At 41.4% G+C, this 15,732-nt stretch overlaps 1 protein-coding gene across 2 annotated transcripts; it reads right to left on the bottom strand.

Annotated features, from left to right (window-relative positions):
* Window positions 1-549: 549 nt before the first annotated feature.
* Window positions 550-15,451, bottom strand: map9 (microtubule-associated protein 9). Of its 2 annotated transcripts, none has more exons than XM_042107894.1 (14): window positions 15,273-15,451; window positions 14,707-14,781; window positions 11,965-12,052; window positions 11,210-11,881; window positions 10,234-10,445; window positions 8,377-8,482; window positions 8,171-8,235; window positions 6,210-6,280; window positions 5,809-5,968; window positions 5,533-5,622; window positions 5,261-5,422; window positions 4,600-4,745; window positions 1,172-1,307; window positions 550-1,034 (listed from the first exon to the last, which is right to left on the bottom strand). In XM_042107894.1, exons 2-14 carry the CDS (start codon window positions 14,779-14,781, stop codon window positions 915-917), a joined length of 2,103 nt encoding a protein of 700 aa, XP_041963828.1. In that variant the 5' UTR covers window positions 15,273-15,451; the 3' UTR covers window positions 550-914. The 2 variants fall into 2 exon arrangements, with proteins under 2 accessions (XP_041963828.1, XP_041963820.1); XM_042107886.1 differs by having other exon boundaries at window positions 4,600-4,760.
* Window positions 15,452-15,732: the final 281 nt, after the last annotated feature.

Genomic DNA, 15,732 nt, shown 5'->3' on the forward strand with positions numbered 1-15,732 from the left:
AAAGGCGTTGTGCAACGACAGCTAGGCTCTGGCTGTACAGTCATTGGTATCCGGTTCTGGCCTCAATCGCAACTACAAGATCAACATGGAAGCTACCGGTGGATTACCTGGATAGGTAAGTAGTGTTATTTGTTACTTGTGTGTGTTATAGTGGATTTTTTCTTCAGAGAGACACGAGTTTACTTTGTCAGTATACAGACGTTAGCAGGGTTAGTAGGGACCTGGGATCATAGAGGTCCAATGATGCCTATTGGGGCAGATCTCTCGGCAGACTGCCTGATCTTTTCTACCAAAAATCTCAATGTAGCACCTTGTTTTAGTGTTGCTGTTTACTTTGAGAAGTTCACCAGCTTCCATTGTCTGAAAAACTCCCAAAACTAATACACTTAACTGTAGATGGCAAAGCATCTGTTAAACTAAGGGCTTGGACTAGTGTTAGTTGTTTCATCATGTGAGTTTCAATGTATTACATGATCTATCTCTTAGTACTGTTTTTTTACTGTGTTTAGTCTGTTAAAGATATGCTGTGGAATCAAGAAAAACAACCTGTTGCATTAAAAAAGTCATGGTTTTCTTTAGTGTGCTGTTTTTTTGTAAACATATACAATAAATATCAAGTCCCTATGAAATTACAAGCATTAAACAAATAAACAACAAAAAAAATTAAAACAGGATAAGGCTTTCCCAGCAGCCGACGTGACCGTAGCTCTCATGGATATGAGCTCTATTTCAGACCTCAACAGACCGAACATTTAGGGATTAATTGGAATCACTGATTATTACAGAGCGAAGAAGATGGCGCATAAAGCACAAGGTTTGTCCTAATTCCAGGAAGTCTCTCGTGAGCACACAGGACTCAGTGCGCAGGAGCTGGTGGTGGGTGGTTGTGCATTCTGAGTGTTGTATTAGGAGGGTCATTTTCCAAAAGGCACAGTTTTGTTCGGGGGGCTCCAGGCAGGCCGAGGCTCATCCTGAAGAATGGCTTGGATTCGTTTCTCATTCTTCTCTCGTTTTAGTTGGAATTCTTTTCTTTTCTGGGAAAGAGTGGTTAGAGCAAATCTTTAAACAATGCAAAAAATACCAATACTTCAATGATGTATAGGACCAAAGGGAAGATCAGTAGATATACCATCAATTTCTCATACATCTCCAGTGCCAACAATATACATACCATCCATTTCTCATACATCTCCAAAGCCAGCTGGTCTTTCTCCTCCTTTTCATATCGCTCCTCCTCCTGCTTTTCTTCCTCCTTTCTTCTTTCTGTCTTAGTTTTTTCTTTGATGACATCCTTTTTGGTCTCACTCCTAGAATTGTATGCAGGAGGAAAGTTATTTATATATTCCTGTGCAATAGTTTATCTAGGGGTGTCACGATTCTCCAAATCCTCGATTCAGTTTAATTTTGGATTTTAAAGTTGCGATTCGATTTGATTTTCGATCGTTTTTTAATTATATTATTATTAATGCATTTCTTGTGTTGATTACTTTTTTGCCTTATTATGACCGCAGCTAGCGTAGCTAGGTTTCCCCCCCGTTCATGGGGGGGCATACAATAAATGAATTTATGTGCACATATAGTAACTGTACACCAATCGGCCTGCAGATGGTGGATTTGAGCGAAGGGTTGCCGGTACTTATTACATTTCTACAGCACGCACACTGCACACAGACACACACGTGCCTGCAGGCATGCACACATACACACACAAAAACACCCACACACACACACGCATATTATGCACACAAACACACACTTAAACACACAGGCCTAGATGTACGGTACTAAGAATTATCGGCAAATTACCGAGTTTCTCACGCTTTTTGCACCTTAAAACATGGCATGTGTGTACAAAACTGATCACATGTGGATCAAAGTGCATTTTGCGTGCCGCTGGAGCATAGAATGGCTATCTGCGCTTTTCTTACTGATGCATTTATGGGAGGGCGAGGGAAAAGTGGGAGTATTGTGCAAATACAGGGGAGAAGAAGTGCTAATAGCGATTGATTAGGTATTACACCATATGTATGAAAACAGCGCACGTCTGTTTTGCAGTGAAAAGCTTCCGCCTGTTAAAAGCAAGTGTAATCCAAATTGTGGTTAAATGCATCAATAAGAAAAACTTTCAGAGAAAGCTGAATCAGTATTCAGAGCATCAGTTTTCTTTATTGTACAACGTATTATGTCAAAAGCAGTGACGGACTGGTAATCTGGAAACTGGGCAGATGCCAGAGGGGCAGCGGGCCCTCGTGGGTCGGCCGGTCAATCAGACAGCGGTATGATCTTCACAGCCATGCGGCCCCTTGATTGTAAACGGCGGCCCCAGATTATTTCTCTCAGCCCCTTTCAAGCGTCAATAATGTTTTTCGGCCAACTGATAGCCAAACTTATCCATATTCTTCACACCTACTAGTACTCTAATCTGGGGGTCGTTTCTAGAAAGCATCGTTTGCTAACTTACGTTGCAACCTTGGTAGTTCGCTCCATCGTTCTTGGATTTGGTGTTTCTAGAAAGGGTAGTTCGAACTCTCAATCGCAAACAAGGACGCAAAGTTTGGTCGTTTGAACTACTGCCCCTAGGCAGTCGCACTTGTGTCGTTCCTTGGTAGTTCCTGTTGGTGTCCGGAGCGCCTAACCAAAAATCACAACCGCCTTACCAAAATTTGCGAAGTGGATGTTGATCTCGTGACTCAATGATTGATCTATCCTGTAGCTTAATTTTGATTAAGACACTGACTCCCCTACTTGGCTCATTCTTGCTATTTATGTTAATTAAAGTATTGCCTTGCTTTTAGTATTATAATCTTCACAGTCCCTAACAACAGCAGTGTTAAATGGTGTAGTGGCTAAAGCAGATGACTTATTATCCCAACGTTGTAGGTTCGATTTTCTTATGATGTGAGATTGTCCTCCTGCTTCTCGCTACCTGCAGGTGAACTAGTGTGACACGTAGATTCAATTGTTTTTGACTGATGTATTGTACCTATGGTCTCTCGATGTAGAGTAACTATATACATAAATATGTATGGTCAAAACCTATTGTTGTGTCTCGTAGGCCTACTCTTACTCAGAGATGAAAAGAAGAGATAGGATGCGAACTCTGGCCGAGCGCGCAGTGCACCAACGCGCTGCCGTTAAGCCACGAGACAGTTGATAACCTATGGGATACCCAGATATTTGTCCAGGCTATATATTTTTTCCAACACATAGATATTTAACACAAATAATGACTCATATTGGTCTGCTTAAGTTAACTGTTGCTACATGCTGGTATTGTCAACTGGCAATGACAATACCAGCATTAATCACTCGGTTTAGATTAGAAACATGTCGACATAGGCCGTGACAGAACATTTCTAGGGGTGGGGTATTACACGTTACCACAGGTACGATGCTTTCTGGAAACAGGTGTAACAGTGTCGTTGTTTGGTCGCAAGTTGCGTCGTACCATGGTGGTTGAGCAACGTCGTTGCTAACTTTTCTAGAAACGACCCCCTGATCGGTATTTATACCAGATACAAGTCTCTATATCACAGTTATGGTTACTCTTTACAGTCTACAGTCACAAACTTTTACATCAGTCTGTATTGTTTTGTAGCGAAATGTCTTATTCAGGTTTGAAATAAAACAAGTCTACCTGCACTGCTGTTTTCTCGCTTTTTGCTCACAGGTTTCTCTGCAGAGCTCCCCCTACAGCTTCAGAGTATTTTGCGACACTCCTCAATCGGTCAGTCTGCCGTTTCCTCTTTCCCTGTTCCTCCTACAACGGTTTACTCGCTTTCTGCTTCTTTTCCCTGGCTCTGCCGTGGCAAATGTCTGAGAAACTCCATCGCTACCTTGTTCTAGCCGGTGCCTGGCGTGTATGTGTGTAGTGCAGTAAAGCAATTTGTTACATCGTGAGGCTGCGACACTTTCTGTCTCTGAGGCCGTCGGCCGGCCGGCCCAAAGTTGCATGGGTGGTTTTTCCACTCACAGGCGCTAGGGGGAAGCAAGAGGGCCACCGCTCAACCCAAAAAAAGTATAACCATTCCAATGACTCCGAAGCTGTTCAGTTAAGGTAAATTAAGCTAAAAACCTGCATAGTTCCCCTTTAAAGTAATTTTGACTGTAACTAGAATTTAGAGTAGCAGGAGAAGGGGCTGTGAGTTCGATTGATGTGTTTTTTTTAACTGGCTTCAGCTTCTAGTTTGAGGATAATGTTGACGCACCGCAGTTCAACACGTGTGGGCTTTTTGCCTCTCGGCATGCATGCTGGATGTGACATTGGGGGTGTGGCTACATTGTCGATTCTACCTTTGATTTCGAAGTTCGAGATCAAGATGTAGTCTAATTTTGATCGATTTTCGACTTAAAGCCGAAATTGTGACACCCCTAACTTTAACCCACACGAGACAGCATGGAAATTATACAGAGAATTAAAATATGCTGTGACCAAAGCTTTACAACCTGGGCACTGTAATTAGCCATATTTAATATTTCCACCCAACTATTTTAACCAAACAGATTACATAAAGGAGAACATTTTTTTTGCATGTCTGCCTTTGTGTGTGTACAATTCAAAGTTCAGTGTTATTCAGTGTGGAATGTCTTTAGTCCTACCATTTGGAGAAAGCAGCAGAAGCATCTTTCTTTCTCTCTTCTTTGTCCATTTCCTTCTTCTGCTTCAGCTTATTTTCAGTCTGAGTTTGTTTCCTGATTCTCTCCTTCAAAATCTCATCTTGCTCTTGTTTCCATTTCTCAAACACCTGTGAAATAAGACACTAAGTAAAATGTTAAAACTTGAATCCCAACACTAGGCCACAGTGAAAGAAATCTTCAAAATGGGTTTCCATGTAAAGTAATTCACTGCACTGAAATCTACTTAAAGGTTCTATATGTAAGAACGACCACTAGTGTTTAAAACGGAATCAAAACATTTGAAAGCATTAAGTAGGCTAATCTGGCAATCCAAAGTCAGAAATGCTACTAGCTATGTGATTGGTAAACTGGTGGAGGATGGCGCAGCAAGCCAAAACACAAACTCAAAACATACAGTAAACAGGATTTGCAGACTGCAAATGAAAGTTTGAATTGTGAGCATCCTGACTGTACCATTGTTGTCAGTAAAGCCAGTATTTGAAACTAACATGTTTCTTTAATCTCTGAAGGCATATTATGGTAAGGCATTTATGATTTATTACAATACATGTTTACATATAGCACCTTTAAGCCAAACATTTTCCTGCCAGCACCAACTTAATTTTTTCGGTGAGTGATTCACCTTTTTTGCTGTTTCTTTTTTCTCTTCTTTTTCACTCATCTCCCTTTCCTTTTTTCTTAGGGCCTCTTGTTTATCTTTGACCATATTTGTGATCGTTTCTCTCTTCTTCTCCTTCCATGCTTCAAAAGAGGCCATGGCAACCTCTCTTTTGGTCTGCTGCTCCTAAGGGGACAAGAGACTCAGTCAGGGGGTGGGATGTCTACAGTGTGTGTTACCTTTCAGTACTGCTAACATGCAACTGTTTTGTCTGGATATGATGTAGGCGTTTATACCTCTCTCTTTTTTTCCTCCTTTAGTTTCTCTTCATGCCTTTTGGCTTTCAACTCTTCTCGTAATTTCTCCTGTTTCTTCTGAAGCCATTCCTGTTCATTTCCAGAAACATTAAGGCACACATTAGTAAAGTGTAGGACATCAGTGTATGCAGCATCATTCCATTCCATCATACTAGTGGGGTCAAAAAAGTGTGAATTAAATGGCACCTCCGGTAATATATATTTTTAAAATCTATTCCCAGTGTCCCAGATGATCTCTGATGCTGTCTTTAGTACCTGGTAGACAGCTGCCCGGAGGGAGGTAGCCTCTGGCTGGGAGTCCGTCTCCGGCAGCTGCTTGTCCAGGACCTGGAGGGACCCCAGGTATTTAGACTTGGCTGTGCGGGAGCTCACCCTACCAGACTTCTTGGAGCTGGATGGCTGGGCACTTGAGGGCCTGCATTTGGGAAAATGCACAGACATTCAAATGTTAAGAACAACAATAAACATAGATTTGCTGTGTGTCTTCGTCATAGCGATTTCAGAGGGATGGATAAATAACAACTATGAATTTTGGATCAGAAAAACCAGAGGACTTACACAACACATTCTGCTTAAAACAACAATATCTTCAGGAGGATATGCATTATGGAAGTGACTGCAAATCTTTGGCAGATGTCTAAGAGGAGGATGTTTACCTGATGGTATCAATTTTGCCTGAGGTGTTGCTCAATTGGCTTACTGCACCATCTGGACGATCTGCAGACTCCTACATTTAAAATGCAACACAATATTGAGGATTTCACATGAAAACATAAAGCACATCCTACTATTACCTTTGCTGTGTTTTCTATGGAAATAGAGGTTAAAATGCACTCACAGTCACACTCAGTAAATAACCTGACCAAAGAAGACTCCTTTGATCCATTGGTTAAGCTCAGGGTGTTTGGCCTGTATTGATCTAACCACAAGCCAGGCAATGTTACCAGCTATTGAAGGGTGCAACGGCCAATTTCAAGCGGAATCTAATATAGGAGAATGAGGGTGCCACACCATAATTTTTATTCTATTCACTGTAGTGTGAAACACTTTAGTTAGAGACCAGTACAATGTTACCAGATCAGTTAGTCATGTCCTAGTAGAAGGCAATCCCATAACTTATGTATTGATATGTACATCCTACCACTGTTTACTAAATCAGATCCAATTTTGCCATTGGCACTAACTTGGTTGAGCTCGGCCCTGGTAAGAATGATATGGTAGACAGCTGTACTTGCATTTTGTTTTAACCCTTGATGATTAGTCCAATTAGACTTAGACTTAGAATTTGATAATTAGACTAAACACTAAAGCCAGTTCAGAGCCAACCATCATTCAATGTAATTTTTGACTTACAGAGATTTACGTACCTATTTGTGTAATTAAACTTTTCAATTGTGTTTGAATGGCATGTCAACATAATCATGTGAATCAATATCAATTGATTCATCAATGTCAATCCAAAAAGAATTCACATTAAGCATTGTTCCTACTGAGGCCATGTCTACACGTCTGATATTTTTACATACATAGCTTGTATGAGGCCCTGGTCAACCACCCCCCTCAGCGCCCCCGTCTTTCCTCTTTTACCTGATTGCTTTGACCCTTTCTTGTCCAGAATCAAATTACCTATCCCTCAATACCATCAATCAATTGTAAAGACAAAACAAATTCATATTGATGTCCAGATTATTTTTGTATTATTTTATTATTTAACAACATCACACAGTCCAGAAACATAACATGCAGCCTATGTGACTGACTTTAGCCTACTAATTGTGTTCCTTGTGTTGCACTATTTCCCGCTCCCCCTGTTCTAGTAGGGAGACGTGCTCCAGAGGTGAACCCCCCTGCCCCTTCTCCTTTCCCTTCTCAACTTCTGTATGTGAGACCTTCTCAGCAGCAAGGACACACACCTGCCTGCAAAGAATATAGGGTGCCCACTCTCCACACGGTCACATATGATTGACTTGATGTGCAAATGAGCGATAGAAAACCGACTGGCGCAATTGAAAGCTAACATATACCGGTACTCCTATTTTTTGCAAGAGCTCATGCCGCCCTGGGGGTCGTTTCTAGAAAGCATCGTTTGCTAACTTGAGTCGCAACCTTGGTAGTTCGCTGCATCATTCTTGGATTTGGTGGATTAGGGGCAGTAGTTCAAACGACCAAACTTTGCGTCCTTATTTGCGATTGAGAGTTCGAACTACCCTTTCTAGAAACACCAAATCCAAGAACGATGGAGCGAACTACCAAGGTTGCGACGCAAGTTAGCAAACGATGCTTTCTAGAAACGACCCCCCGGACAGCTGCCCATATGAGGAGCCGCCGCTGCGTTTTGGCCTTTCGTTCACACGAAAGCACTGTTCTCGCTTACTGAACTGAGTTTTTGGATTGTTTTGTTTAAAATGTCGTCAGGTCTCCGACTGGCCAATATCGCCGTCTGTTTGACTGACGTGTTCTTAACGGCCTTCAATGGCTGATTTTGCATATCCGTGTGGATGGAATTATTTTGCAATACGAAGGAGGAAAAATCTCCTCTTTAAAAATCCCCGGCTACATGTGGACATGGCCTGAATAGGCAGGGAGATGACAGTATAAAGGAGGATATTACACTTACTTCATATTCTTCAAAATTGACTGAATATGTATCTCCTTTGACTTCCTCTGTCTCTTCCAAACCATCTAAATAAAAAACAATTACTCTTAAATACACAAAAAAGCAATACACACATATGTAGCTATTAAACTATTTAGCTTAAGTTTTGATATAAAGAGATAAAATAAAAATAAACATTTTGATTCAAATTAGAACGAAGCCCTTACTATTGCAGGAAGAGTCTTCAGTAGATTTCGGTAAAGACATCCCATCACCAGCAGAAGATGAGTACCTGCTCAGCTTCGATGATGCTGAGGGATCTCTTTCTACAACCTGGGGACAAAATGTAAAGTTCTACAACTTAATTTGTAATAATTAACTTAACTACTATCTCACTTATGGCTAGGCAGTAACTCACTTGAATAATCAGGTCATGAAATGCTCAATAAGATGCTCAATTAAGATCTAGATTCTAGATCAGTGGTTCTCAAAGTGTGGGGCGGGCTCCACTCGTGGGGAACAGAGACATGACAGGTCGGGTGCGATGAACAAGAGGAAATTTGTTTTTTAGTGCCTATCTTTCACAATGCCTTTCTTTTTTGACAAGGAAGATCATAGATTCAAAACAAAATAGCCACACACAAACATAGGAGTCATAAACAGACCAACATATGAATTAAAATAACATCTGAACTAGCGGACCAAGAAATGTAACATGGAACCGAAATGTGGGTTGAAGGGGTCAGGTCAGGTGGGGCAATTCCCCACCTCCAAAAATGGGGAATGACAGAAAAAGTTTGAGAACCACTGTTCTAGATCCATTACATTTAACCAATAAGCCCCAAGAGGCCCTAAGTTCCAGTGATTCCAGTGAAGGGCACTACGCGAATCATTGCTTTTCTAAAATGGTTACTATACAGTATACTTGCCAATATTTCATAATAAATAAAGGCACAGCAGTGAGAAATATAATGATTTGTCATATCATATTTGTCATAGATATCATTCTTCAACCAAGAACTATATTTCTTTTATCAGAATGATTATCAAGCAATGCCGAGACGCAACTCTGACTTTCGTATCGCAGTGAGTGTTGCAGTAATACAGAATGAAATGCAGCCAAGGTGAAGGGTTGTGCTGGGTTTTACAATAGCATCAAAGACGATTCAGCCATTCACAACCAAGGACTGGAACTATCCGTTTTAGAAACATAATTTGAGTGCATTGGCACAGGTGAGCCAACTGTAAGTGGTGACAGTCATTCTCCAAACATAACGTCTTTGTCTGGACCTGACAGTGTAGGTGGGTCAGTGTAGTGTTACTGACAGTGTAGGTGGGTCAGTGTAGGTGGTCAGTGTAGTGTTATTGACAGTGTAGGTGGGTCAGTGTAGTGTTACTGACAGTGTAGGTGGGTCAGTGTAGTGTTACTGACAGTGTAGGTGGGTCAGTGTAGGTGGGTCAGTGTAGTGTTACTGACAGTGTAGGTGGGTCAGTGTAGTGATATTGACAGTGTAGGTGGGTCAGTGTAGGTGGGTCAGTGTAGTGTTACTGACAGTGTAGGTGGGTCAGTGTAGTGATATTGACAGTGTAGGTGGGTCAGTGTAGGTGGGTCAGTGTAGTGTTACTGACAGTGTAGGTGGGTCAGTGTAGTGTTACTGAGTGTTACTGACAGTGTAGGTGGGTCAGTGTAGGTGGTCAGTGTAGTGTTACTGACAGTGTAGGTGGGTCAGTGTAGGTGGTCAGTGTAGGTGGGTCAGTGTAGTCTTACTGACAGTGTAGGTGGGTCAGTGTAGTGTTACTGACAGTGTAGGTGGGTCAGTGTAGTGATATTGACAGTGTAGGTGGGTCAGTGTAGGTGGGTCAGTGTAGTGTTACTGACAGTGTAGGTGGGTCAGTGTAGTGTTACTGAGTGTTACTGACAGTGTAGGTGGGTCAGTGTAGGTGGTCAGTGTAGTGTTACTGACAGTGTAGGTGGGTCAGTGTAGGTGGTCAGTGTAGGTGGGTCAGTGTAGTGTTACTGACAGTGTAGGTGGGTCAGTGTAGTGTTACTGACAGTGTGGGTGGGTCAGTGTAGTGTTACTGACCTGAGGACTACCCCTGGATGGGCCTCTCTTCCCTGAGGAGGAAGAGGAGGAGGTGCCGGCCCTCTTGGTGGGAGACTGGGAGACAGCTTTAGAGGAGAGAGTAGGGCTGGAGGGGCCCTCTGCTCCTGGCCTCTCCTCCATGGTAGGGCTGCCCGCCCGATGCATCTTCTGACGTGGCTTGGGTTTGGGAGGCCCTTCTTCAGTGCTAATGTCTTTCAGGAGGAAAAAGCAGGGGAATGAGAACCTGTGTTATTGACTGTTTGATTCTTTTGCTTCTTGTTTTTTGCTCTCTTGTTTGGTACATCTGACTATTTTATTTGTTTTTACCTAATTTGCAAAATTAGCATGCATCTCTTAATGCAACTGTGACTTATTGACTGACTTGCTCATTGCGTATGCAGTGTTTATTCACCACTCTTTATGAAAATAGTGGCTCCATTAATCAATTAAATTATCCATGATCTGCACACAAGATGTTCTTGGCAGCAAATCTGGACAGACCGGTATAGAACAGTCCAATTCAGTTGAATTATCTAACATAAATACAAATTCTACAAATTCTACAAAAATAAGAATAAAGAATGTTAAGATATTCCATTATCACAGGGGCACTACCCCTAGATACCTGCCAAAGATAAACATCACTTGTTGGCACACCTTGCAGTCAACGTGTGCATACTGGTAGGTCTCTAATGATTTATTTTGATATCAATAATTGATAATTACTGTTTCTAAGTACCATTATTAATAATTATCAAATTATCAGCCTTCTCTCTCTACAATGAACTATTCATGTGCTCACTGTTATTTCAGTAAACCTAATTCTGTGAAATGTATTTCATTTAGTAATCTATTTTACTTACGATTTATGACACTGTGCATGCCTGTAACTGTTGTGATGAAATAGTATCTAACGGGCAGAGAATGGAGCCCTCAATTCACTCAATTCATACAACAACGATGTGCTATCACTGACCTGCTGTGGGCTTCTCTTTCACACTTCGCTCTCTTGGGTGTGGAAGAGGTGGATTCTGTGGACCTGGTGCAAGTGTTTTGTCATGTTCACTACTCTCTGTTGAGTCAGGCACAACTCCCAGCCCCTCTTTAGATAAGGGGGGTGACAAAGAGTCCCCCTGTCTGCTGTCTGGGTGGAAAAGAGTTGACGCTGACGAATCAGATCTTCCACTGCGAGATGAAAAGTGTTTATGGGATTGGATAGATTCTGACGGACCCCACTGGGGTGAAAATCCTGATAGATCTCTCTTTTCCATGGGAGATTCTGATTGGCCCCTCGGAGAGACAGAAGTTTCTGACTGATCTTGCCAGAGCTGCAACGGGTCATGTGGGCTCCCTTCGGACATCGGGGTCAAAACTGAATGGCCATGATGACCACTCTCTGATTTTCCACTAGACAAAGTTGACTGTGAAGATTCATTCAGTGCACTGTGGATACCGGTCTTTTCAGTTTCATCCTTTTCGACATCCACAGGAGAGCTCGTCTTCCTAGATTTCAAGAAGGACACCCTCTTGGGTCTGGCATTCTCCTCTTCATCTGACAGCTGAAATTCCTGAACCTTGCCTTGCTTGTTCCCTTTACGGAATGTTTCCAACCTTTTCTTTCGTCTGTTGAGTATTTCTGTTAGTACATCTGTGAGGAAATGCAAATAATTACATCTGATCCATGATAGCTCATTTTAACAGGATTTCAAAAGTATACCTCATACACCATACCATCGTCCTCAAAGTCATCTGAGTAAGACTGATGTTCCTTATTGTTTTTCTTCCTTGCTCTTGTAGACACAGCTGCCTCCAACTCATCCTAGAAGAAAATCAATAACCAGTTCTAAAAAATGTTGAAGGCAAAAACATTACAATATTTACAATGTGACACAGTCTCTTCTCTATATTGTGTAATACTGTAACATTAGGTTTCCATGTTGACAGAACTCATTCATTTACTATTAAGGTTCCATTTACAACTATTGGGTTCAATCTGTGCTATTTTCAAGCAGGATAAGCAAAAAGTATAGAAGTAACGGTAACACTTTACTTGATGGGTGAGTTCATAACACATTCATAGCAGCTGTCATAAACTGCACATAAAGCATTCATGACTGTTTCATGAGACATGACTCAACATTCATACCAAACCTTTTATGAATGTGGAAGACAGAACAATGACAACTTGTCAAAATAAAAGTCCAACAATCGCAAAGCAGCATTGCCGTTTTTGTTCCAAACCTCTTACCTGATCACGTTACATCTGAGTCAATGGGCTTTTCTCTCCAGCCTTTGTAAATATTTCATGAATATCTTATGAAGTCTACATCGAATGTCACTTTACCATACAAGTTGTGAAGTATTCATAATCACTGAATTTAACACTGGGAGGTAAACTAGCCTACATTCAGCTGACCCGTATTTGTGTAAACTGGAACGGTTGGACATTCCCAGTAGCAAAAGATGAGAAATCATCTGCAAAGGTATCATAAAACAAATACATTTTTATGAAACAAAAATCATTTGCTTGACCATGTTCTGTCTTTTTGGCACTGGAGTAGGCCATTGACTCAGATGTGACGTGATCAGGTAAGAGGTTTGGAACAAAAACGACAATGCTGCTTTGCAATTGTTTTTTGCAATTTTATTTTGATACATTTTTGTAGTTCTGTCTTCCACATTCATAAAAGGTTTGGTATGAATGTTGAGTCATGTCTCATGAAACAGTCATGAATGCTTTATGTGCAGTTTATGACAGCTGCTATGAATGTGTTATGAACTCACCCGTCAAGAAAAGTGTGACCGAAGTAACTCTTTGGGATAAGAGAGAGGAGTGGAAATCACAGCGTTTTAAAATGAGTACAAGTTAGATACAGATGATATACAGTAGGTTGTTGACAGATGGTTGCCGTGGCCTACTGGATAGCGCTTCGGACTTCTTTCCGAGGGTTGCCAGTTCGAACTCCGACCAGTAGGAACGGCTGAAGTGCCCTTGAGCAAGGCACCTAACCCCTCACTGCTCCCCGAGCGCCGCTGTTGTTGCAGGCAGCTTACTGCGCCGGGATTAGTGTGTGCTTCACCTCACTGTGTGTTCACTGTGTGCTGAGTGTGTTTCACTAATTCACGGATTGGGATAAATGCAGAGACCAAATTTCCCTCACAGGATCAAAAGAGTATATATACTATACTATACTATACTATACAGCATAGGCTACTAGACGTAAAAGAGTATACTTATACTAGATAAATGATACAACTATACAAAGCTAAATAGCAAAGCTGATAGGAGGAGTGCCTAAAACATAACATCTGCTTTAAAGAAAAATCTATAAAAATTGGAAAATTAAAAAAAACTAAGAAGGCTAGGATCCAAACATGCATTGGAGTCTGCACGTGTATCAGTTTTGCATATGCTGGCCCCGACTACACTTTCTGGTCCATATTGATCTGATCCATATCTTCATACTACTGGTATTACTACAATTTCAGATTAAGTGATTTTGATGGTGCAGTAAGATGCAGCAGCCAAAAGGAAAGTAGATTCTGAAGACACTCATGCCTTTGTTTCCGTATTGAGAAAAGGCACGTTTATAAGTAAGCTATTTGTTAGGAAAACCATATGGGGTTTTTTTCCAGTGTACTAAATAGATTTTTTTTGTTAAACTATCTAGTGGTGTAAGATCTATAGCAATATCCAATGTATGCAGCAGTTGGTGTCTCACACTACAAACAGGCTCAGGGCCCACGGGGACGCAGGTTTGAGTCCCACCTGGGGTCACTTCCTGAGCCCACTCCCTCTCTCTCTCTGCCACTCATTTCCTGTCGTTCTTTCACTGTTCTAGTTAACAAAGGCCAAAAAGCCCAATAATATAACTTTTTGAAAAATTCAAATTTTTGTTTTACTAAAATTGTCATGCTTGCAGTGACACAAAAACCCCAACACAACATTTAGTGGTCTCAATTCCAGGGGTACTGTAAATGAGTGAAACAGGAGCTAGAGGGAAAGACTGCTCTTCTCTGTGGTGCATGCTGGTTGAAGTTGCAACGTCAAAGTTGGCAATGTATGGGGCCCCTAGAGGGACATGTCCAGAAACGTTTAACGTTATTGTGCGCACAAGATACTTTTGTGTGCTCACCATAAACTTTCTTGCGAGCACCAGAACTAGACTTGTGCTCACCAGAAACTCAAAGCCCCAAAGAGGACAGGGACAAACAAAAAAGAATAATCTTTGTACTTTTCTGGTGCATACCACCACATATGCTCAGCAGGCACTTTTGTGGTGTGCATGCAAAACTTTCTGGTGTGCACCAGAAACGTTTAGAGAATTTATTTTTGTTTTGCACATGTCCCCTTAGGGGCTCCATAGCAACATCAAGTAATCTTAAATATTACGCAGAAGCGCCGCAGTTGGCTACAAGAGCCTACAATATGTAATCAATCACACTAGGTCAATGCATTTCAGGACGAATTACCTGGAAAGTGGTTCTCTTTGAAACTTTGGGACTCTTTTTGTAAGCGAGGGTTCTGAAAGGATCATCATCAGACATCTAGATGAAAAAGAAGGACAATGACTTTCAACCGTTCAAGATTTGTCCACAACGCTGACATGACATCAGGTGAAAGACTGTTACCTTGGCGATCTTTAAAACCCCTTTTCACCACAACCAACCAGCTTCTATCATGCATAACGATAATGTTAATATAATCCCTGCTGCAACCAGAAACGCAGAGGAGCTCCTCCTCTCCTCCCTAGAGCAAATTCGTGTGGTGAATCGGATAATAATTAATCCGAATAATGTATCGCTGAACAATAACTTCCACGTTAAGGATATTACAAAAAGACCTGGAATACCTGAAATGTCTATTTTTTGTCGTGTAAAATGTGTATTATATTTAAGTCAGGCAAATATGCTGAGAAAACTGAAGCTATCGATGTAACTACAACCTCCTCAAGGAGTTACTAACTAAGCAAGCAAGCAAGCATAAGCTAACGAGGAGACCAGTTTACTCCAACATCGGAATGATCTAACTGGGATACCTTAATATTTTGTAATGAACGCAGTGGGTAGATTTCCAGTTGGTCTGGTCAGCGCAGCAACTTTCACTACCCAAACGGGTAAGGTGAATTCGCAGCCTGGTATCCCAAATGTTTCAAATTCAGAAGCCCAACTAGTCCAGTCCATGTGCTAATCTATTTACAGTTCGAAGTGTTTACAGTGGTAACCAAAGAGACAACGGAAACGGAAGTTGGGAGCTAGCGTCACGGTCTCCAGACCAAAAATCCATTCAAGGTCATTGAATTTTAAATTGGAAACAAGCTGCTTTTGATTGGATTGTGTGCTGTAAACACCATGATAAACACTAAACTGAACATTCAATTATGCTTTTAACGTCCACATTAAAGCCAATAACTTCCTTGAGAACCACTCCGGAAAGTGACCAGCAGGGGGAGTGTATCACCACATTGTGATAGTGATCTTCAACTATCAGTTTTCAGT

The sequence above is a fragment of the Alosa sapidissima genome, chromosome 1 (assembly GCF_018492685.1).
Source record: "Alosa sapidissima isolate fAloSap1 chromosome 1, fAloSap1.pri, whole genome shotgun sequence".
NCBI classification, from domain to species: Eukaryota; Metazoa; Chordata; class Actinopteri; order Clupeiformes; family Clupeidae; genus Alosa; species Alosa sapidissima.